Source organism: Rhynchophorus ferrugineus, unplaced genomic scaffold (assembly GCF_030347505.1).
Source record: "Rhynchophorus ferrugineus isolate W39M unplaced genomic scaffold, kcgeb_rfMv2 rfM2, whole genome shotgun sequence".
NCBI classification, from domain to species: Eukaryota; Metazoa; Arthropoda; class Insecta; order Coleoptera; family Curculionidae; genus Rhynchophorus; species Rhynchophorus ferrugineus.
The window spans coordinates 84,087,491-84,112,930 of record NW_027472581.1 but is presented as its reverse complement, the minus strand read 5'-3'; the positions used below and the strand labels follow the sequence as shown (position 1 = coordinate 84,112,930).

The window sequence follows — 25,440 nt, the reverse complement described above, 5'->3', positions numbered from 1 at the left end:
ACTTGAATGTATAGGCCGAACTGCAGTTGTCATATTTGATAAAATCTCCTCTATCTACATTTGCTGATGACGTTGTGACAATTACTATTGGAGATAATGGGTAAGATACAATCAGAAAACAAGCAAGTAATAACATAAATAGGCCCATATGTCTTCCTAGATTAATCATTCCAAGACTGGCAAATTGTTGATTGCTTTTAGAAATAATCAAAATCAATCAGTTTTCCAACTTCGCCACCCAGAAGAGACGTATTTTAATGTATCTATTCATTATAAATATATATGATTTTATGCTAAATAAACCTTTTTGTCTCATTCTTCTAATATGATAAAAGAAAGTGTGTATCGTATTTGAGTGAATTATGCTCGAGTAATCATATCAAAACTGTTTTACGCTATTTTGAAATGCCAATTAAATGGTCACAGTGACATTCGACAAGTAATTACAAATAAATAAAACAAATACCATTGTTGATAAAAATTGGTTTATTACAACAATTTCAGCTTGGGTACCCTGTCAAAAAAATTATAATTTATATTTATAATATAAATATATTAATAATATAATTATATTAATATAAATATATTAATAATATAAATATATTAATAATATAATATAATAATAAAAATATTTTTAAAAATAACTTTTTTCAAGTTAATGTTTAATTCGTCATCTTTATAAAAACCCGACGAACTAATTCCAACACGGTAAATAAATGATAGAGACGCTTTAATTTTCGACTAGTTGTCTCTCATTTTATAATGTTTGTACATTAAAAAACACACGCTATAATTAAGCATTTTATTTTAAAATAAACTTTTTAATTTCTTAGAATTTTCGATATGTTTACTTATTTACACATACCACATTATTTACTCATCGTTTTCATTTATACACCATATACCGGCCATTTGATTTATGATATTGATTAAAGCTTTAGTACAAACACCTTTTAGTTTATCAGTAATGTTTTTATACGTTTCTGTTTTTGGTATATTAAAAAAATACTAACACAGTATTATTAATGGATAATAAATCTAATCCTTTTTATCTGGATGTCGCCTGGTAGTTAATAGCGTCTTTCCATAGATCGTAAAAAAAAAACCTTAAAGCAGTTGTTCTTCAGAACGGCAGTTTTTATGCATCCATTCCTGGAGGTATTTCCATACACCCCATACCCCAAAGAAACCTACAAATACCTGGAGTTGTTTCTTAGAAAATTAAAATATAAAGACCATGGTTGGCAGGTTGTGCATATTGTTTCTATAACAAGCTGGATTTACCAAATTCCTTTACTTTTAGTGTCTAAGGGATATCAGAGGGTCGAGCAAATCTTTGGATCAAAAAAAGATGGCCGCCGAAGGAGCTTAAAGTAGGTAGAAAGAACGTCCTCCAAGAAACACCGGTACCTCCACATAATCTTCTTTTACCACCACTGCACATTGTTGCAAGTGGAGATTGATAAAGCAATTTGTAAAATCACTTCCCAAAAATTCAAATTGCTTCTAATAGGTAGTTTCAGAGTTTCCAGGCGTTTTAAAGGTTTATGACTGACCCATTAATACCCATTAACGACTATGACTGATCCTCAAAAAGTGGAAAGGAGAAAAAAGGAAAAAATCTAAGTTTTTTTTTCGAATGTCCTGGATTCCACCATAAGATGTCTTGGTTCCAATGAGATAGACTCGGTAGTGCACTCTTCCGAATAAAGAAAAGAATTTTGAAAGTCGATCCATAATTGACGGAGATATCGTAACATACGTAAAAAATATATAGTCGTGTCGTCCTATAACAAGAATGGAATCATTTACGGATTCATCACATTCAAAAACATAAAGATTATGTCAGAAAACCTGAACAGATCTCAAAAGCCTCAGCTCTGAATTTTTTTGTGGATCTGTGTAATTTGCAGAATAGCTAGCAAATAATTTTGGGTATCGGCAGAAGATTAATTAAGTCAGACATAATTATCATATTTTGAAAAGGGCTATAATATAATTAATATATTTCTTTTATTGACGAGGATTGATATAATTTAATCAAAGTAACAGTGAACCTACGTCATCTAAATTTATGACGTCAAAAATTCACATTGTTGCCGCATCAACTCTGACTAAAACTCGGACTCTATTTTGGCTTTGACATATAATAAAATTTTGGTTTAAACAAAATAATGAAACAAAAATGTTATTAAATAAAATTTATTTTAACATTATGGTACATCCAATGTATATATTATCGAATAATTTAAACTACAGTTAATTATACAGCCACAATAATTTATAGGCAAGTAATTTTACTATATTTACATTGAACTCTTTTCCTCGCCACTCATGAGCTAGAGCGTGTTTTTCTATGTACTGGTATCCCCTGGAGGCCCAATCATTTAATTAACAATTATAGAGCATGTTTACCTATTTACGTTGAGTTCTTGTTTTCTTCGATGGTGTGTTTCCTTGTCAAACCATTTTAATATCACTGTTTTTTTTGTTTCTTCTCTTATTAGCTGTGTACACCATTCTTGATAAAATATATCAGTGAATTCTCCCTAGTACATTCACCATATCTACAAAACAGTTAATATTCAGCCTCTTCTTGTACACTCTAAACTAATGCTCATGTTTAATTCTGAAGAATTACCCACGTATCTATGTACTTAAATCGTTCACACTCTATAATGCAACTTTCTACAGTTATCGTATATTAATTATATGCCCTTATACCACATTCAGAAAGTTTAATCAAAGTGAATAACTAAGCTGTGAATTTTCAATCTATATAACAATTGTTGACGACTTCATCTTTTGTCAATCTCTTCTTCAATGTGTTTGATCGAGTTCATCCAAACCAAAGATGTTATTAACTACTTCAACTCAATAATTCTAAGAAGAACAAGAACAATATATCTGCAATTAATTATTAATAAATGTTATGACTAATAATACCTAGCCAATCGTTATTCTGACATTTACCTATATCCATCAACTTTTTTTATTGTCTTAACACTTTTTATTATCATCTTGTCATGTGTGATCCAATGTCCCATTCTGAAATATGCATGTCTCATCTAAACACACTGGTTGATTTTATTATATGCTTTTAAAAATTGTATTTTTTTAAAGCATTGTCTGGAAGTTCCATTAGACATCTTCCTGGGTTATCTTTACACCATTTAAATCCTATATTACCTCACAGTGAATAGGGGATATTCATCGTATCAGACAGCGTTGTTTATATTTTTAGTTGGAATAAATTGAGAATGAAAATACTGTCTGATTCTGAAACGAATTTTCAAATTGCGGCAGGCAATACATTTAACATCAGTATGTTCACTGCTTCTTTGGATGGACTATAGATTATAAAGCATTTATATATAGGCTCATATAGAGTATCTAAATAAAAATATTTATTAGTATAATCAAGTTTTCCTAATGTTACAAATTTATAGAAGCTCAATGCCATCATTGTGTGAAGTCCTCAGTCAAATTTTGTCAGGTATCTGCGTATACTATTTCATAGATGATTCATATGTGGTATCTAAATAAGTTGGCGGTGGAATATAAGTTATAAGAAGTTGTTATTAGAGTGACTTCCGTTTTTTTTTTCAGTTCAGTTCAGATTATGTATATAAGAAATTGTATTCACAAGTTTTTGTACATTTTGAAATATCTATTCTAGGAATTTTTGTTTTAATTAATAAAGAATCTTTTAAGTACAGCACTTGAAGAAGGTTTTCAAAATTACGCAGAGGTAAAGGCGCCCAGTAACCAGTCACGCCAGTAACCAGGCTGGGTAAGACCGGATGTCTTCCGGGATGATTTTTAAGTTGGTCACTCGCCAGTCGGTAGACTTAATGCCTAGGACCGTGGTTCGGAGCCTACGTTAAACTGTAGGTCCAGTCCCAGATAAACCCTCGTTGGATTTTTACAATTATATCCTTGATTTAAAAAGTTATTAATTACTCTGTTTGTATTAGACTATGAGCGTTGACAACAATTTATCGATTTTTGATCGCTCTAATTATTTGTACCTATATTTAATTGTACAAATAAAGGCCTCCCTTTGTTTTTATTGTCGACGGAAGCCCACGTTGCTGTAAATTACTGACTAGACGATACAAACATTTTTTTTAGACGTCCGATTTACCCCTATGATTTATCACTTTTTTTAGGTTGATGGAAAGAGCGAGCTATTTAAAAAGACGTACAGGGTTGAAAGACCTTTGTATGCTTAACACATTCTAGTACAATCGATCAGTATACATCATCCTTTCGAATTTTTTGATATATCCTTCTCGTTCTTATTGTTATTGGTGAAGGTACCGAATATCTTCTTCATTAACAGCTATATAGTTCTTAAATATATTTAACGAAATTACATTTTTTATCCATCAATTAATATAGGTAAAGTATGTCTATTTATATATATTACAGAAAATATCGATAGTTTAATATATAGAAATAGTTTAAATTGAAACAAAAATAGCTGTTATTAGGAATTCATTTTAAATGAGGCGAGAGTTGCTTTTACTGGGTGTACAAATACAATTCCGCCATTTTGTGTAAATATAGTGATGTGAGAAAGAAACAGTAAGAATAAGTCAATAATATGGTGTTGATCATTATGAGTTCCTCTAGCCAAAGCAAACTCTCATTAAGGGATATCACTAGAGTGTCGTTTGATATTGCCTTATTCTATTTGTCTGTTTTAACTCTGTCCGGTATTTGGATATTTTCTAAACTTAAAAATCTTTGTCAAGAATATCTTTTTGATAATATTCATGAACAGAGTAGTTTTTCTTAACAAGTTTAGTAATAGGTTATAATATGCCTGTTCTTTTTTTAACTGGTGGAATTATATTTGTATATTTGCTGTCTTTGTATTTTAAATTGTACTAAACAAGTACTTTAGATTTGGTGGCATACGTTGTCAGATTGGTTGGATATACAAATCTAATATTTGGTTCAAAGGATCACCCAAAAACTTCGTTAAAGACATGTGCTTTGGTTGATTTGACGCTATCCTAGATAGCAATTACAGTAAAACAGCATTAAAAATTGGTATTAAAACATTGATACAAGACTGAAGCAATACTTTCCATCATTTCTACAAACTCTTCTTGTCTTTCTGCTGATATAACATAAGGATTGGGATACCTATTGTGATGTTCTTGACTTTTTCCTTAAATAGATACTTTTTCCAATCCATCAGACAATTTACGGATTCCATCTCGCAAGAACGAAATATCTTTTGAGGCTATCCACGAATCCATTTTTTGTTATATTCATAAGAAGTTCGCTGCTCAGATAGAAGTTCACAATTCATATGTTAGAACAAGTAGTAATCAGAAGGAGCAAAGTCTTGACAATACGGCGGGTAGGGTAACACTTTCCATTTTAATATTTTCAAGTATGTTTTCACTGTTTTGCAACATGTATCAAATGCAGTGGATGATAGTTTTATCGAGAAATGCCTTCAAATCCTTGTCTGCTTTTTGGCTGTTCAGAACACTCTTTGTCTTCGGTGTCCAACTCACTTCTTTTAAAATATCGTAACCAGTATTCACATGCTGAAATCGAGAATGGTTGCCACAATATTCACAGAATAGTCGATGACCCTCAATAGCCTTTTTCTTTAAATTGGGGTAAAAAAGTAAAACTTCCCGCAAATGCAAATATTCGGTACAAATTCAGACACTTTTAGCATACCGAAAAAATGTTTTGTTCACACATCGATGAAATGACACATGCTGAAACATTCTGTTAGTGAGGCCTCAATATGAAGTTGGTTACGAATGTACCCAATACAATTTAATACAGAGTAAAATTATCTGTTGTAAAACTTTTAAAATTAATTTATAGGCCTGATACTCTAGTTGCCATATTTCAGTATTAGCATCAGCTCTCTTCTTGTGTCTTTGCGATGCTGTTGATTTCTTGAATGACAGGTGACATCTGAAGGATTCGATGTAAGTAATTTGAGTTCGCTGGGTGTTCTTTGTTCTGAAGAATTTTAAATTTATTTATTATTTATTATTTTTTGCAGAACATCTGGATTCCGTAGGTCTATATATATCTAGTTGTTTCTTGGTTGTATTCCAGCAACTTATTGTATACGGATAAATCAGATTTTCTTCCAATTAATCAATCCATTTTTTCATACTGCTGAGAAACAGAAACTGGATATTGTGTTCGAGATTCTTCCCAAGACACTAAGCGTTGTTGCTATATCGGATGATATTATTATTGGTTGTTTTTTCTGGGTTCAAATTAAATTTCTTAAATTTTGGATTGTCACATTTTATGGTCAGTTACAATACGCTACAGAAAACTTTTTTATTAAAATATATTGATGCCTGGGGCGTTTTTTGACAATGGTAACAAAGTTTTCACTGTTAATAATTGAAACCAATTTCGACATGTGGAATATGGCGCAGCAACATTATCATAAGTTTCTGGGGTTACATAATGGTCCTGTGGTGATAATATTTTTAAATAAAAAAGGAAAAAAAATCGAAGGTGCAATTTGTATCAATCATTAAGATGCAGAAGTATTTATATGTCTGGTAGGTAAATATAATGCTATTAATGATGTACCAAATATCATTGGTGAGCGTAATATTAGCTACTACTACACCATGGTAACATGATGTAGAGCCATTTCGGATTTGACGCTATCAATTTATCTACTCATTATATTATTCTGTTCTATTCAAAGTATGATAATCTCGCTGGGAGATGATGAAGCATTATCACTAGATAATTTCAAAAGTAACTGATTCGCTTGAGCGGATAATTCTTATATTTTCTAAACGTGTGTTAATTTTTAGAGTATGTAAACAATATTAATAATATTACTAATAATTAAAATACAAGGCTACGTTAAGTTTGTTTGAATCAATAACAATAAACAATTAGGTTTTGGCAGCTAATGGTGTTTCTCTCCAAACTTGGTAGGTAAAGTATGACTCGAATATTTGACTGCTTTCTTTAGTTGAATTGTTGTTTCATTTAATAGGATGACCGTTTATTTTTCTGTTAGCAACATTGATCTGTCTTCAGTTTTTTTGACGCATCATTTCCTGGTTACAAATTAAATCACTATATTATTTTCGAGAAAGGTTTTCTATAAATATAAAAAAAACAATACTGGTCTATGTTTTTACAAATTGTTGTTAATTGGCAAACGTTTTTATATACATACGGTAAGTAACTCGGGCAGATAGCACATCTCTGCTGTGCTATCTGCCATACGACACAATAGTGGGTACCGACGGCTATTATGCAAAACAATCAAAGCGATTGACTCCAAAAAAGTAGGTAGGAAATACATTATTAAATAAAGAATAGCCAGAACAATCGATATTACCAGCTCATCGATTTAGAATGGACGTGACATAGAGTTTTCACAGTTGTTTTTTTTTTGTTACTGTCTCTTTGAAAATACGGTATATGACACTCACATATAGCGTAGTTTTAGAAGTTGCTACTTTAAGTTGGATTATCTGTAAGTGTTCGTTTATTGTTCTTGTGATAAGTATTTCTTATTATTTTTATAACAGTTACTATAATCCAAATCTCATTCAAAGTGAGCCTATTAATCTTATTGGATAATTGAACTCATTTTCAGATTTAACTGATTGGTGAATGAGACAGAGTATTTAATACTTAATTCCAGACATCGTACTAATAATTTCTAATGCTACACAGCATTTTCTATTGAAATTTATGAAGGATGGCTAGCAGTGGTGGTGCATATTATTCTATGAAAAGTTCTGGTCAGATATTGCTTCTTTAATTTTAATGTACCAGATTGTTAACTACAATTTTATGTTAGTAAACTGGATCATTGTGAGATGATATGTCTGGGAAGGTGCCTATTATTTTTTGAATACAAAAAATTTAAACTAACCTAAATAATAATAATTTTGATTTTGAAGTTGGTAACCACTTTTAAGTATAATTATTTTCATATGGTTGACAAAAAATGTCGAGGATTTATTTGCATCTATTGTAATACTGTGTGACTTCTATTGTACTTTGTGAGAAAAATGGTTCCTATATAAATCTAAGTTTTTTTATTACTCTTAGATGTTCCAAAATCTGTCCAGAGGACAATAAGTATCTGTTATGTTTATATTATACATACATGGCAAGTAGAAAATCACTTCATTAAGTGATCTCCTGTATAAAATACTATTTTAATTAATTAGTCCTATTTTAAAACTTATTCTAAAGTCTATATATGTTCAATAATATGACCGGATGGTGTTAGACGTTTTAGTCTATGCACTTCACTGTCACTTCGCATATTTAGCAACATTGGTTCTACTCGATGATATTTGTGAATTTATACATGATGATACATGATCTAGCTGAGTAGTACTCCAATTTTAATGAAAACACCTAAATGTGATTCAAATGTTGAAGATGGGAAAGGTTAATGGTAAAAGATTGAAAAATATACATTGGTGATTCGGGATTTTCTTTACAGTGACATTGAGACTCGTTACTAAGAAAGCCGCTGGTTCGAATCTCGTTGATGACATTGCTGTTTTGAAATTCTGATTAAAAGTAACCATCTTTGTTAGAGTAACTATCTAAAGTAACACTGATCAAATTAAGCTAATACTTTTTGTGACATGATATGAACGTAGTTTATTCGTCATTAGATGGGATTATATATTATGGAGCCCATATTAAGCGGCAGATCTAGTCACGTAATATTAATGTTTAGTATTTTTTCTTAAGTTCTTTTCGTTTTTTTATAATCATCATTCATTTCTATACTGGAGGTCAAGCTTGTAATAATCACTCTAGTATTTATACTTATTTTAATATTGTATGTATACATTTTGTCTTTACTATGTTCATTTTTCTGTGTAGTTACTGTATCTGTGCAGTATATATGTAGTGTATATGTAGTCTATCTGGTAAAGGGATTTTACTACATTAAAGATTTAGATCATTAAAGTTTATGATGTCAGTGATTCGCAATTTTACCACATCAAAAATTTTGTCGGTTTATATTATCAATCGTCGGCTATAGCTAATTGGTTACGTTAATATTATTAATATAACTAATTTATTAGTATTTTGTTGATATTGAAGCTGAAATATTGGCATTAAAGAAAGATGTGTTTTAGTTGGTAAATTTGAAATTCTTGCAACATTACAAATAAAACATTGTTAATTGGTAGAAATATCATTATAACACCAAGTTTGGCCAATAAGTGAAGTTCTGTCAGTAAAAAGATCTTTAGATTTCTGTCGTTTTACAAGATTTGATAAGTACATTCCTTTCATCGTCCAAAGTATGATGATTATGATGATTAATCCTAATTACTTTAGTAATTCAATAGAGGTTTATTTTTCGGCATGGTAACCAACGTGCACAAGTTTTAAGGTATACAATTTGTTCAGTAATAATGCTCTTTAGATTTTCCAATGTAGTTTACAGTTGAGCTTCAAATGGCTATTTTGAATCTCTCATTTAAATCAAAACAGAGCCGGCTAGGTTGGCGCAGTGGTAACGGTGACAAGACGGTCTTTCTGCTGTTGCAATAGTCGCGGTTTCGAATCCTGCTGGGGCATGATCATAAATTCATATTAGTGATTGTATAACATTTGTGATTATGTGATCCCAGTCACGCCGGCAACCAGGCTGGGTAAAACCGGATTTCTTCTGGTATGTTTTCTAAGTTGATAAAGGAGACTTTAGAAAAAAGAGTGTATTTGTCAATGACAATAGAAAGTATACGTACAATTCGTCACAATATTTTTACATTTAGGTACAGATACTGTATTTTACTAGAAACATCATAACATGGAGAATGAACTAAACTATTTTGAACTCACTGTTACTTTCAGTTTAATATTTTCATAGAGTTACAGTGAATAAAAACGACAACGTAAAGGATAACGGTGCGCTAAAACTCACCCAACTTTTAAAGTACACATCAGAACTAAACCATAATTGTTATCTAATGCAAACATTTATGTTTTAGTATTACTTTTATGCCGTACATGTTTAGTCGGGTTTTTTCAGGAGAGACCATCGGATACCGACCGTTGAGCGACGATGGATCAATTCTTTCGTGAGGAGTTAAGCCGAACAGGCTTTAATTGATCGAATATGGATAATTACGGTTATCAGGGGGATGACAACAATGGAAGACCCTATACTATATCCAGTAAGTCATAGTTCTACCTTAATAGTCATTCTTTAGAAGCAATAAATTTGTCATTTTTCAATATTGGAGATTTATAAATAATGGTAAAGTTTTAAGACAATTATTAAGCTGAACACTAATATTAATTTTTTTAAGTCTTTGTGATTCCACAATCTGCCCTATAGACAATAAGTATTTCTTATGTCTATATTATATAAACATGGCATGTAGAAAATAACTTCATTAAGCGATCTCCTGTATAAAATATTATCTTAATTAATTAGTCTTATTCTAAAGCTTATTCTAAAGTCTATATATGTCCAGTAATCAGATCAGGTGGTGCTAAACGTTTTAGTCTACGCACTTCACTATCACGTCGCATATTTAGCTGGTTAGCGAGTATGTTGGGATGCACTGACACTCTTTTGAAGTACTTCACACAAACACGTTGAATTACACTCGTTATATGTTCTAGAGGAATATCGCGTTGTATCACTTTACAAAAGCCTGAGATATATCTAGAAAAGCAGCCGAACAATATCTTTTGGCATTTAGGTCAGTGTTTATTTTGTTTGCAAGTCTATGCACTTGTTCTATTGTCCCATGCTTATTGCGAAACCCAAACTGACGTTCTGGAATAATTTTTCTTTTTTCTATTATATAGTTTAGCTTCTTTATGTATAGTTTCTCGAAAACTTTCGAGATTATCGGTAATAAAGTTATAAGCCGGTAGGAGGTCACATCTTCTGGTATTTTTCCTGGTTTAAGAATCATTAATATTTTAACTACTTTCCAGGTGCTAGGGAAGTAATTAGTTCGTAGAATAGCATTAAATAGTTCTTTTAAAATTTTACCAGTAATTAAGTCATAACCAGAAGCTTTTAGAATATTAATCTCTCTCATTATTGTTTATTTAACTATTTTGACCGTTAATTTCTCGTGCGGTCCTCTCTTTGTTGCTTCTAGCCCAATTATTTTCGTTTGTTTTAATAGGTGGGTTATGCTGCTGGGGTATTTGAAGCTTTTTGTTGGTTTTCACAACAAATAGTTTGTAGCCTCAGTTGGAGTCAAATTCTCTAGGTATTCCTAATGAGATGTAGTCTTTTTGTCTGGTCACGTAAACACGTATTCACTACTCTTTAGGTCCAGTGAGAAACGGGTAGCCGCATCTGTTATGCATTTTTAACATTCAATTAAATAACCGTAATAAAATACTGTATTTTTTTAGAAGAAAGGTATTTTTCTGGAGCTTGGAGCGTATTGAAAATACGTCTTCATCTACGAAGGTTGGAACCTAATTAAAATTAAATAACAATAATATATAACTGCAATTTTTGGCCCTTAAGCTTTATTTTCTTTTATCATTGGTTTTCTTAATTTTTTGTTACTCATAGTGGTAAATAATCTGTCCAGTAGGGAATAAGAATTTCTTATGATTGTATTATATACATGACACGTATAAAATCAATTTATCTAGTGAGATATAGTCTATCCAAAGAAGTTTTGAACATACGTTATCTAAATTTGTGGTGTCAATGTCGCAATGTTGCCCTATCATAGCTAGAATAAAATGAGTAAGAAAACATTGCCTGATTATAACACAAAATTACAAATGGCGACAGGCAATACATTAAATATCTTGACGACGTATCTTCAAAACTTTTTTGGATAGATTATTTAATTGATCTCCTAGACAAAATGTTATCTTAATTAGTTAGCCTTATTCTAAAGTCTATATAGATCTTGTAATCAGATCGGATGGTGTTGAACATTTAAGTCTGCTCACTTCACTATCATGTCGCACATTTGGCTGATTGGCCAGCATAATAGGGTGCACTAACACTCTTTTAAAGTAACGAATACGAACGTTCTAATTAACGTTATTACGAGTTGTAGAGAGATATAGCGTTGAATCACTTCATTAAAGATATAGTACGAAGCATCGATAATGACACGCAACACTTTGTTTTGTAACCGTTGTATGATGATAATATTAGATCGGCTAGCAGTATCCCATAGCTGAATTCCATATCACCAAATAGGCTTAATTATTTATTCGTATCGTATATATTCAATAACTTGTTATCCAATGATAATTTAGATTTGCACCCGATAAGACAATATATTTGATTTAATTTAAGTCCAAGTTGTTTTCGTTTAGCAAACATGTGTTTCTTCTGGTTAGATGTCGGTCTAGATGCTTACCCAGCTATGGGATGTTGTCAATTATTGATATTCACCGGTGGGTATATTCCTCTACACAGAGTGAATGTTACATCGGTAGATTTTGTTTCATTTGCTTAATACACCATGTCTTCAGTTACAGTTATATTTTATCAAGGTTTATTTGCAGGTTCTTTGATGTTATTATTGGATCTTCGTGAGATGCTAAGATTGTTGTGTAGTCTGCATGTATAGCCATATTAGTGGTTTTTGTGGTTGGCGGATCGGCTGTATATAGGAGACGGTGTATCGGACACTGTCTTGCGGAATTCTGAATATATTGGATGTAATTCATTGTCTTGTTTTAGAGTGAATATCTATCTGTAAGATGATATGACAAGGAAAGAGTTTATTTTTATTTAACTTGCAACCCTATGTACCATACTTTATCAAAATTATAAAATAATTTTGGAACGTAAGTCCATATTTATTTTGTTTACAAGTCTATGCACTTGTTCTATAGTTCTGTGCTTATTATGAAACTCTAATAGATCTTCTGCAATAACTCCTCTTTTTTCTATTACATTATTAAGCCTCCCTATGTATAATTTCTCAAAACTTTCAAGATTATCGATATTAAATTTATAGGTCTATATAGTAACATATTCACAATGACTGTATTTTTTTTATGTTCAAGTTGGTTATTATACCTTTTTCAGATCAATGTTTATAAATACTTTTTTATATGTACCACGTTTCTTAACTTTTTAGTTTGTTTTATATATAATATTTGTTTGTGATAATACATATTAAGCGATTTTAAATAGCGAGTTATATGTTCGCTTTTTTACTATTGCATCATTTAATTACTGCTAGCGTTCGAAAAATTTATAATAATCCGTCTTTTTGTATAATTTATGGCAATTTATCTATATCTACATCTATATATCAACAGCAGTATGTTGGTGTTGAGACTGAACATTCTGCCGCATTTTAAAAGCCTAAACCAAGGCCTGATGTACATGATAAGTATTTTTAATGATAACATTTTTATTAGCTTTTTAATATTACACCTTTCAAACCTTTTGAAACATCTAAAGGCTGTTTGGTAGGAGGATTACTTTTTGTCTGTTACTCATTTGATTTTAATATCCCTTAGGAGGTTTCTAGTTCTTTTTATCTGGTTAGAAAAGAAGATGCAATGGTATTTTTGGTTAATTTGTATACTAAACTGTTTTTATTTTAGACTTTTACCAACCCATGCGTACGTTGTCTATTAATTCATCAACTCCTAACTTGCTTGACAGTTCTTCATCCATTTTAATAGGGTTTATGTCCAATTATTTTCTGTTCTAAACGTTTTGTTAATTGACATCAAAATAATTATTTTAAATATGACCATCTTTATGAGTATTTGGTTAATATTAAGTCTTTTAATTACTCATGTTTTAGCTTGCGAGTTTTGTCAGAAACGGTTAATAATCTCATTGTGCCTTCAATAACTCATCAATATGATGAATTAAATTTTCATCCTATTATGTATTTAGTTAGATATCAGTTCCTTTGTTATGATATAAAAATAGACAGATAATACAGAATTCCAATACAATATTATAGTCTACTTAATTTTGATCGTTAATGTTGTATATTATTCATTCTCATTGATTATATCTTCTATCTGCGCTTTATGGATTTCTGGATACCTAACAGGGTTCTTTCAGGCTGCTTAAAATCAGTTAAAATGTGCAATGAAATCAGGCTAAAAACGCGTGGTATTAAGTCAGGTTATCTCAAAAGGTATGGTTTTTAAATGCTGCTAACTTTTTGCTTGTTTATTTTTAATTATATTTTAATTTGATAGTTTCAAGATGAAATATATTTAATAATACATATTCGGAGTAGTTATTTGGATTTCAATATGGATTATACAATGCGCGATTACAATTCTTGATAACATTAAACTAAAAATAGCATTAAGGGGTTACCTAAGTTTTTTATAAAAAAAATATGTTTGCTTAAAATTTATTACATCAAGGGTTGGTTATATGTATACTAATTGGAAAAAATCATTGACAAGCTGATAATTTCTTACGGCCTTGACGTTATTCTTGTAATTACAAAGAATAAATAGTGCAGTGCTAATTACAAAGATGCGAAAAATAATTTTAAAATGCTCATAAATACTATTCGATTTAGCAAAGGCTTGAATTGCAAGGTTTGCATTGTTTTAGTTAAATAACGACATGATTACATTTATTTGCAGGAGCTGGATTGGTTTCCGGAGTTGATAAACAAGTAACATCACAGGAATTCTTGGTTGGGGTAAATTCTCGTTTCAAACCGTAAGTAGGCTATGAATAAAATTATATATGTAATGGGTGACAATTGATAATTATACGAAATAGACACAAAATCATAGTTAACCTACTGTTAAACATTTTTTTGGAGCATATATTTCATTAAGATAACATTGGGAATCTTTTGTTAGATAAAACTATATATATACCATTCCCTCCTAAACTAATTAACAATAGATCATACCTAATAAACTATGGCTACGAAATGGTAATATTAGTCGTGTTCTGCATGTATTTTATATTTCAAGTGTTTTTTAATTATTAATTTTTTATGTTACAGTGAGAGAAAGATTACTTATTATCAGAGAGCTACCATCGTTTTGGCGTTTCTACTTTTGGTGTTATTCATAGGACTCCTGGTTCTTTTGATATTATGTGAGTTAATTTTTAAGATTATATTGAATTTAAGAAAAGTGTTGAAATTGTTGACTTTACATTTTTCTAGTATTTAAATTCATAATAGCAGTTTGTCTTAATTCCTACACTCTTACTAATATATTTACGACGATGTGTGATGGAAAAACTTCATAACAGCAAAAAGGGAATTAAAATATATTGTCACTCATCATATTGTCTCATATCAGTAAAACTTTTTGTTATGATGATGAAATCTAGATAATAGATATTGGTATCAACTATAATAATTACTAACATAAGATTATTAAACTATAAATGGTAGTTTGCTTTGGTAGAAACTCTTAAATTAGTTGTTATAACTTGTTACCTCATTTCTAATTTCTAATATTTTCTATTATGATGCTCCTTTGAATTTTGTAGATTATTATTAACATCTTTGATTTCAGTTAATGCAAAATCTAGTGAACCATATTTGGATTAATACTAATAAAATAATATTGATAATGATGAGGAAATATATTTTGTGTTTTTCACTTACAGAAAGACGGAAGTATCTTAGATTATTAAGATGAACTTAACACATATAATAACAATATTTTTCTTAGGCTTATTTAAATATTTCCCAGTATTCTAATTAAAATGTTGATTTTCTTGTTTTTTAGATCTAAAACCACATCCGAAAGATTCCATTTGTACCAGTGATAAATGTATTCGTACTGCAGCAAATCTAAAGTACTCCATCAACTTTTCAGTGGATCCTTGTGACGATTTCTATGAATTCTGTTGTGGAAAATGGTCGAAGGAACATCCGAATCATGGCTGGTATAGTAGTTTCTCTACTTTTACCACCATTAGTGAGAAGGTCCTGCTGGAGTCCTTGGAGATTCTTAAGATGCCCGAGAACAAAAAAGAGCCTCTCTCGGTGAATCAAGCGAAGAGATTTTACCAATCGTGCATGGATACTGGTAGATTATCTGTTGTTATTTCTCTTTCGTTTTTCTCTCTAATTTTTTATAGAAACTATCGATGAATTGGGTCTGGAGCCGATGTACAAACAGTTGAAAAAGCTACAGTTACCAATAGTACCAACATTTTTCACTAAACTTAACGATTCATATAACTTCGATTGGGTGAAGACGGAGGTTTTGTTGAAAACCATGTTAGCTATGGATGTATTTATAGGTTTCACTATTCAACCTAACATATTTAATAGAAGTCAGAATGTCATGTATATGGGAGTATTGTATCAAAGTTGTCCGTTACCAAGGTAATTCGTCATGAAACCCAAAAATAACAAACATATAAAACAAAATATATTTCTTGTCTATAGTCCCTTCAAGAAAAAACATTATCTCCGACAACCAAGGAAGAGCTATAGGAGAAGCGATCACAACCGTGTTAAAAGATCAACAATAAATCAAGTTGATGATGATATGGAGGATGAAGAGGAGGAGGCGGCAGAAGAAAGTCTTAGAACTTTAATTCGTGTCAATATGGTGAAATATGTCACCAAGGTAATTCTGGAGGACGTGAATTATCCCGATATTGACGAGAGTCTGTATCTAGAGGCAGCGAATGTTATCAATAACATGACATATTATATGGATGATGTAAGTACTTTCTAGATTTTAATATTTACTCCTTGAAATAACAGCGACTGGGTCTCTATTTGTTTTTGAATTATTTTTCATTATACGTCGAAGAGAATAGAAGATACAGAACATTGTAAAACGTAGCTTGGATAACTCATCAAACCCAATAAACTTAACAATTGTTTTGACAAAACTATCACAACTAATGTAGCGATAATAATTGGATTTAAGGTAAAAAAACAATGACTGATTGAGAAATGAAGGAAAAGCTAAGTGTAAATGTAAATAGATTAGTAAATAGAGATATGGATGATAAATAATATGAAATAAAGAAAAATAAATATAATATAATGATTATAATTGAGAGAAAGAGGTTAGTATAGCAAGGAAAGATTATAAGAGTCCAAATAAAATCTATTAGAAGTTCAGTCAATCATTAATAGAACAAGAAGATCAATATAAAGAATGTTTGAAATTGAATTAATGTAAGAAAAAACAAAAGAGCCTATAACAACAGACCATAAATAAGAGTAAGCACACCATAGCAGCTGATTAGGATGAAATCATTAGAAAATTGATAAAATACTGACGAGTTACAGTAATAATGAATATATTGGGATATCGGCAGTGTAGAACAAATAAAGGAGCGGTCATAAGACACCACCCTCCGAAACCAATCGAACTCCAGCTGAAGTAGTTTTAAATATTTATTTTTTTTGTAGATATACTATTTCACTAATTGGTCACTTATTGGATAATAATCTACCAAATACTTTTAAAAAAATTTCAGGCAACTTAACAGTTGATGAATCGACTATTTACATTTCGAACTCTTTCTCTCGCTTGAGAGTCGACAAAATAGTTTGTTCTGACTGACAATAAAAAGTGGATTTACTATGATAATATCAAGCGCAAAGTACCATACCAAAATACCACCAGAATAGTCATATATATGGATACCGATGCGGAATATTCATTGCTATAAAGTACTGTTGTACATATAGTCTATTCAAAGTTTTTTGTACATACGTACATCAAGATGTTTAATGTACTGCCTGTCGCATTTTGTAAATTCGTTTTAGAATCAGACAATATTTTCCTTCTTATTTTATTCTAATTAAAAGAGACACAATGCTGTCTGATTTGTTCGAACGCGTAAACGAATGAGCCTGTCAAAGTCTTCCTGTTGTCAGACGTATGCAAAATTCTTAAGAGCAATAGTGATAAGAGCTGATAACTCTAACTTATAAACTATTGTGGCTGTATAAATAACTATAGCTTTTATATATACTATAATGTTAAAATAAATTGTATTTGTTGACATTTTTGTTCAATTATGTTATTTAAATTAGAATTTTGTTGTATGTCAAAGAAGATAGACATGATGAAATAGTGAACAGGCTATACATATAGTTTTCTTTAAACCGAATAAAATTGTTACTAGAAAGGTTTACCAACGTCAGTTGAATAAATTGAGTGAGATATTGTTGTAAAAAAAACTAGCTATAGCGAGAAATAGAAGTAAAATCATCCTCTTGCATGACGACTTTAGGGCATACGTTGCAAGAGTGGTGAGGGATATACTGTTATAGCTCGAAAGGAAAGTTCTACCGTGCCCAGCGTACGCACCAGACACTGCGCTTTCAGATTATCGCTTGTTCAGTTGGATGAAGATGCAGATGCAAGGCTTGGCTGATGCACGGCAATCAAAAATTGTGAAAATAGATCGATAATTGGATTGCTACCCAATTCATCATCGTTGTTTCGTCAAGGTGTTGCTAAATTTTCGATATTTTTCCAGAAAAATGGTCAAAATACAATGAAGTACCTAATAATCATGAAATCACAATTCTGCAATAATAATCGCATGGTGGGTGGTGGATAACACTAAAAAGTAAGGACGAAGGTAGTGATTTAGATGCTTAGAGGAAGCAAAATACGACTTTATGGATATAGAAATGGGGAAGGATGAAGTAAGATAAGAGCTAACGACAGGAGAGCGTTGATTAAAGTGTGTAACGTTTTTTAAGAGAACTAAGCAGAGACTAATCCTCTGTATGGGGTATAAAGCTGATCACTTATGTGACTACTCGGTTTAAATGTGCTTCAATTATTATACATTTAAATATTGATAATTTAACAGCTTTATCACTAATTTAGAGCTTTTATATTACATGATCAATTTAATTTCATAAATAGTTTTTACAAACGTGATTATAGTTGGCGTCCTTTTAACTTTACAGTTAAATGCCAACTTTTCCTTGCCAGAAGGCGAGGGAGGAGAAGAAGAAACGAGGAAGGTCACATTCGACGAGCTTCAACTGTTGACTGACAATAACGTCAAATCACCCATGCCCAAATTTTGGATCAACTATGTTGAAAGCATCTTTGAAAATACCAACGTGACGCTGGATCCTGCTGTTGACTTCTTATATACTACTGAAACCGAGATGGGTTATATGTGGTCAGTTTTGGAGTATATATCTGAGTATGTCCATGTTTATTATTTGTGTTTAGTGTATTTCTATATATATATATATATATATATATATATATATATATATATATATATATATATATGTTTTAGACAATCATCTGTAGATTTGGAGCTGTATCTTTGGTGGGCATCAGTTTACTCTATGATCATTAATACGTCTTCAGATATAGCTGAGTATATGCTGACTGAAGCTTCACTAATGTACGCTGGCTCGGATGATTCAGTTTATTCTAGATCAAGGTAATTCTGAAAAGAAAAATATCGCATGATTTTTGTGATATTCTATTAACTAATGGGTTTTTTTATTAGATCGTTGGATTGCTGTGATTTAGTTAACACGTACATGGGATGGGCTGTTAGTTATGCAATGGCTGATAAGAGTTTTACCAATAGTACCAAGCCCAAGGTATGTACCGGATTTTTAATATTATTTTAAATCAGAGTTATATATCCGCTTGTAGTTGTTTCAAAATCAATACTGATTATCTATGTTAAATTTAATTTCAAGAATCTTAGAATAAAATAAAGAAAAATCGTATCTTTTCTTACATTCAATACAATAATACAGCGTATTATCGATATTTACGAGAATCACTAAGGAGGATCTAGCTAAGATGGGAAAACAATATTGTTATTACATTTTTAATTGGAAATGCTTAGTAGAATCTCAGTTATTCTTTTTTACTTGATCATTTCACATATCATCACATTAACACATACATTATATATATAAATATATATATATATATATATATATATATATTTGTTGCTATGTAGGGATGATAAGTATTGGTGGTCAATCGAATAACTTTGACTCTATATATTTGCAAATCCAAATAGGCTTTTGGATTTTAGATCAAATGTTCGATCATCTTCTAATCAACAAGTAATTTTAATCTACTAATATGCATTTCGAGATATTTCGCTGATTCTGCTTGATTGGGCATCCCTCAAGTTGTATAAAATGTCTTTTCGGTGTAACTCAAAACTGATATAGACATATTTGAACTATTACGCTATATTATCCAGTGTCTTTAGATCTTGTAGTTTTTCGATAACTGTAGGTAGATATATGTGATTCTCATATACGTGATTCTTGTGTTGTTGGGACATCGGCAGTGTAGAACTCCAGCTGAAATAGCTTTATATATATTTTTTTGTAAATATTCCACTAATTGGTCTCGGTAACAACTTGCTCATCTTGTGGATCAGTTTCAAGTGACATAGCTGGTTAAGTGACGGTAAGACGTCCAGGAATGTTTCAGGGTAATAGTTACTTACTTCATGATAACATATCTTCATATACAGTAGTGGTAACAAAATTAAAATGACCCCTTGTATATACTTTCATATATTTCTTTAATTTTTTTTTGAGCTTGAAATTCTCTGACCTCAAAAATTACCTACGATGGAAAACTTTTTAGTCTATACTATACTTTGCATACTTTGATATACTTGTAAAGTCTATTTATGAAATAATATTTTTTTATTTTGATACCTTACCAAAGTATAAATTGTTTGATATTTTTTATTGTTGAGCAATATTTTGAATCATTGTGTTCTTTAGGTTGAGAAAATGATTAGTGACATCAAAGATGCATTCGTGCAACATGTAAGGAACTTAAAATGGATGGATGACTATACGAAGCAAGTAACTTTGGAGAAGAGTAAAGAAATGTTAAGTTTTGTTGGATATCCGGATTGGTTGCTCAAAAATGGTTCAGTCGACAGGAAATATGAAGGCGTAAGTGTCTCAAAAATACTAATAACATCATATAATAAAAATAAATGGTTTAATAAATAGTAAAACTAACTTTTTCTGTTCCTTTTAGCTAGAGATCAACTCGACTACATACCTTGACAACATGGTTAACAGCATTATTCTGTACACCACACAGAGTTTAACGTCACTAAGAAGTGCAAATCCACGTGATTGGTCAACGGAAGCCATCATAGTTAATGCATATAATTCTTTTATGGATAATGCCATCAGTATGTATCCAGCTTAATATAGTCTGTTCGTAGTTATTTTGTACATACGTCATTTAAATTTGTAACATCAAAACGTCGCAATGTTGCCGCATCAACTCTGAGTTTTAGTTCAGTTTGATTTTGACATACAACAAAATTCTAATTTAAATAAAATAATTTAACATAAATATTATAAAATATAACTTATTTTAACATTATAGTACATCTAAAAACTACAGTTAATTATACAGCCACAATAGTTTATAGGTTAGAGGTATAACCTATTATCATTAATTCTTTCAAGAATTTTGCGTACGTCTGACAACCGGATTATTTTGACAGGCTCATTCGTTTATATGTTTGAACTAATCAGACAGCACTGTGTCTCTTTTTAACTAGAATGAAATGAGAAGGAAAATATTGTCTGATTCTAAAACGAATTTACAAATTGCGGCAGGTAATATATTAAACATTTTGATGACGTATGTACAAAAAATTTAACTACTTTAAGAAATATTTTGCATTCACTGAAGAAGAGTCACGTTTGAGGAAACTGGCCTAAAATAAAAGTGATTGTTGCTTTATATTTTCGAAAATAATAATATGATATGATTTTGTGAACTATAAATGGGAAAACTAAATGGCTATTTGAAAAGTATGAAAGAATTTGTGGTTTTATAAAATTTGTCTCTATTAGCATTTGATTGATCTTTTTGTTTTTTACAACTTTAATGGAATTAGTCTACATAGAGGCCCTCTTATTTGACAGAAGGCCAAATAAATGTGTTCTTCTTTTCAGGCTTCTTGAGACTCCCTTATAGTACCACTGAATGCCACACAGTATACTGTAATCAGCGTAAATTTCTTTTGTTGAGATATGTTGCTTTTGAGTTATTTTTTCCGTTCTGGCTTCTATTCTTCGGAACATAATACTTCTATGCAGAAAATGTTGGTTGATTAGCTTTTACATTTTTTTTTGGGAGTATTTTAAATAGTGCGTCTTAAATTTGAATTATCAGTTGTACCGGAAAGTCATTACCGGATGTTTTCCGAATAAATCTACATAGTTTTCAAGAAAATTGAAAAATATATTTATTGAAACTATAGGCCATTTGATCTATATATCTTGACCATCTTTCCATCCCAAAAAATGCTTGTTCTTTGAGCAAAAACATTCATCGAGTCATTTCCTTACTTATTAAGAATTGTCTCGCAAGCGTGTATCCCATTGATGCGAAAAATTGATAGTCGCACAGGGCAAGGTCTGGAGAGTACGGCGGGTGCGGTGATATGTTCCATCCAAGTAATTTCAATGAGACGGTGTGTTATCGTGCTGTGTAATCACTCTATCGTGTCTTCGAGCCCATTCTGGTTCAACTTGATCATTTGTTATCGGTAGTGATCACTATTATCACTATTTCACCATGTTTCAACAGTTCATAATACACCACGCTGCTCTAGTCCCACTAAACGCTGACCGTTGTCTGTGACGAAAACGATTTGGCCTTGGAGTTCATCGGCCGGCTTCTCCAGGTGATAACTATGAATTTTTGCGCTTAGGGTTTTCAAAATAAATATACTTCTCAACTCTCGTGACTACTTGATTCAGAAATAACTTCCGATCATACCTTTGAAGATGCATTTCACAAACGATTTTTCGATTTTCCATTTGCCTGTCATTCAAATGGTGTGGCAACCATCTTCTCATCCCTTGGATTTTCCCAATTGCTCGTAATAGGTCGCTAATTGTTTCTTGAGTCACATTTAAGGCATCTGACAATTGTTTTTGAGTTTAGGTTGGGTTCGTCTCCAATAACTCTTGCAGCCTACCGGAACGTTCTTCGTCTTGCACATTGAAATCTGCACTTTTAAATTTTCGAAACCACACCTTATATGTTTTTAAGGTTAGAGTATGTTCACTGTAAGCCAACTACCAACAAACGACCACTTTTAGCGGCTTCTTTCTTTCGATTAATTAAGATAAGTAATGCATGCCGCAAATGTAAGTTTTCAGATACGAAACATTTTCAAAGGGATATGAACCTATGACAGATTTATTTGAAGGTTGACATCTATATGTGCCAAATCATAACATTGCATACTTAAGTATAGCGATATTTGTTAGAAAAGCCGATAATAACACGATACATATGGTAAGAAGAAAACAGACCTCTTGCTTTTCAGGCTTTTCGTAATGCTTAAAAGTACAGCCAGGTACCTTGCGTCCAAATGGGGCTAATGTTTACATTATATATATATATATATATATATATATATATATATATATATATATATATATATATATATATATATATATATATCTTGAAAAATCTTATTTTCTTATCTTGTTTCAGATGTCCCAATGGCCATTTTAAATTACCCTTTATATGACCTAGGTTTGGAGTAAGTGTAAACGTGCCTCTATTTAAACAAAATACTCATTGTATCATTTGCAGAGTTTTAAATTACGGATCTATAGGTTCGATTTTAGGACACGAATTAACACACGGATTCGACAATACAGGTCAGTTTAATTTGCAACTATATATGAGCTGACCAACAAATTCTTTTTATATAATTTTTGCATATTTAATTATATATTTTGCATATTTATATTTAGCGTTGCCAACTTGTGATAATTTCCTCAACATGCAGGGAATCTAATGTTATTTATGGATTTATTGGGCATTGGAATTTTGGTTACCTATTAATGTATCAAACGACCCTCATTAATTCAATACTTTCAATACTTCAATATCATTTATCAGTTCTATAAAATGTTATTTTTCATTCTATACATGATTTTATCATTTTATTAATAGCGGTATTTGAAGAGTTCAAATTTGATGGCTCTCGCTAAAAGCGTGAATAGACCATGGCTAGAGCAATATATTTTATTAAAACAATACTTGACAGAAACACTTTTTCCTGATCCATAGAAGATTACCGAATAAATGGTGGTTACAAGAAACAATCAATTAACTTTGATGTATTGCTAATGTACTGCTGATGAATTTCAACACCTTGTTTCAACCAAAAAGTTATTTACAAAATGAAATCTGAGGTAAAAATAGTTTGAAAATGCTGTCTGCTAACTGCAAGAAAATATTTTAAGGGTTAACTTTTTTATATCCGCTGTAAATTTACCAGCTAGCAAGTAAATCACTGGTGCCACTGTTGAAACGATTTTTAGTGCCGAAATTTGAATTATTGGAAAATTTTATAAATTGGCATTGGCAACCCTGTAAATAATATGCTCATAATTCTAATTAAAAATTGTATTGTTTAGGCCGAAAACATGACAAATATGGCAACTATATCCAATGGTGGTCGAATAAAACTATAGGAACCTTCGAAAATATGACTAAATGTTTCGTGAATCAGTACGACAACTATACGATAGATGGTGTCAGAGGGCATGTAAGTTGATGCGATTTTTTAAATTGTTTTTGCAGTAATAAATTTGTTTTTAAAATGTTTAGGTCAAGGGTAAGGTTACTTTGGGCGAAAACTTGGCGGATAACGGTGGACTAAATCAGGCTTATACGGCGTATCAGAGCTACAAGCAGAGAAATGGCGCCGAAAGAAAACTGCCCGGTTTTGAGACATACAACGACGAACAAATGTTCTTCATTGCCTATGGAAGCGTACGTAAATGGATATCTGTTGATGTTAAGTTTAAACTCTTCATATTCGTTTTGTTCATTATAGATTTGGTGTGAAACAGCCACAGTTCGTGATATAGAGGATCAGTTAGAGTACGACGAGCACGCTCCTAACTATGTTCGTGTTATTGGCACACTACAAAATTCCCCAGAATTCTCCAAGGCCTTTCAATGCCCCAAAAATACACCCATGAATCCCATTCGACCTAAATGTAAAATATGGTGAAGGAGTATTTTTAGTTTAAATAATTGGCACTGTTAAAGGTGTTGCTATTGTGTTTGTATTATATTGTTAATTAAATTGTAATTAAAATGAATATAGTTAAATTGAACATGTGTGATATATTTGTAGTTGAGCCAGAAATAATAAATTATTTGACAGTTTTCTTCGAGGAAGTTTTACTGGTTACCTATCCGACCCAGTAGAAACTAAATTTATTTTCTTTAATATTTCCAACAACATCATGTTAGACCAAAACCAAAATAAAACAACTATACTGGTTAGATGCTCTCAACTTGATCACTTGATAAAGCCAATTTGGACCTATGGGGTGAAAATATGGGGTTGAACTAAAAATTCAAATCAACTAGTCATACAACGTTGTCAAAACAAGGTTCTTCGATTGATTACCAATACCTATCGCTACGTAACCAACGAAGAAGTGC

The 25,440-nt window shown here is 31.2% G+C and overlaps 1 protein-coding gene across 2 annotated transcripts; it reads left to right on the top strand.

Annotated features, from left to right (window-relative positions):
• Window positions 1-6,831: 6,831 nt before the first annotated feature.
• On the top strand, window positions 6,832-25,160 carry LOC143190668 (endothelin-converting enzyme homolog). 2 transcript variants are annotated; one of them, XM_076395166.1, is made up of 17 exons: window positions 6,832-6,953; window positions 10,049-10,193; window positions 14,599-14,677; window positions 14,973-15,067; window positions 15,712-16,014; window positions 16,067-16,316; window positions 16,380-16,659; window positions 18,885-19,129; window positions 19,229-19,378; window positions 19,448-19,544; window positions 20,706-20,882; window positions 20,971-21,130; window positions 23,464-23,512; window positions 23,566-23,633; window positions 24,399-24,529; window positions 24,592-24,756; window positions 24,821-25,160. In XM_076395166.1, exons 2-17 carry the CDS (start codon window positions 10,136-10,138, stop codon window positions 24,998-25,000), a joined length of 2,487 nt encoding a protein of 828 aa, XP_076251281.1. In that variant the 5' UTR covers window positions 6,832-6,953; window positions 10,049-10,135; the 3' UTR covers window positions 25,001-25,160. The 2 variants fall into 2 exon arrangements, with proteins under 2 accessions (XP_076251281.1, XP_076251280.1); XM_076395165.1 differs by lacking the exon at window positions 6,832-6,953 and having other exon boundaries at window positions 10,006-10,193.
• The last annotated feature ends 280 nt before the right edge of the window (window positions 25,161-25,440 follow it).

What these genes read in the sequence shown, in the direction of transcription:
- LOC143190668 (XM_076395166.1), top strand. Translation starts at nt 10,136, where the DNA reads ATGGATAATTACGGTTATCAGGGGGATGACAACAATGGAAGACCCTAT. An exon ending in GTTTTGGAGTATATATCTGA is followed by an intron (nt 19,130 to 19,228) that starts GTATGTCCATGT and finishes TATATGTTTTAG; the next exon opens with ACAATCATCTGTAGATTTGG. An exon ending in ACACGGATTCGACAATACAG is followed by an intron (nt 23,634 to 24,398) that starts GTCAGTTTAATT and finishes TGTATTGTTTAG; the next exon opens with GCCGAAAACATGACAAATAT.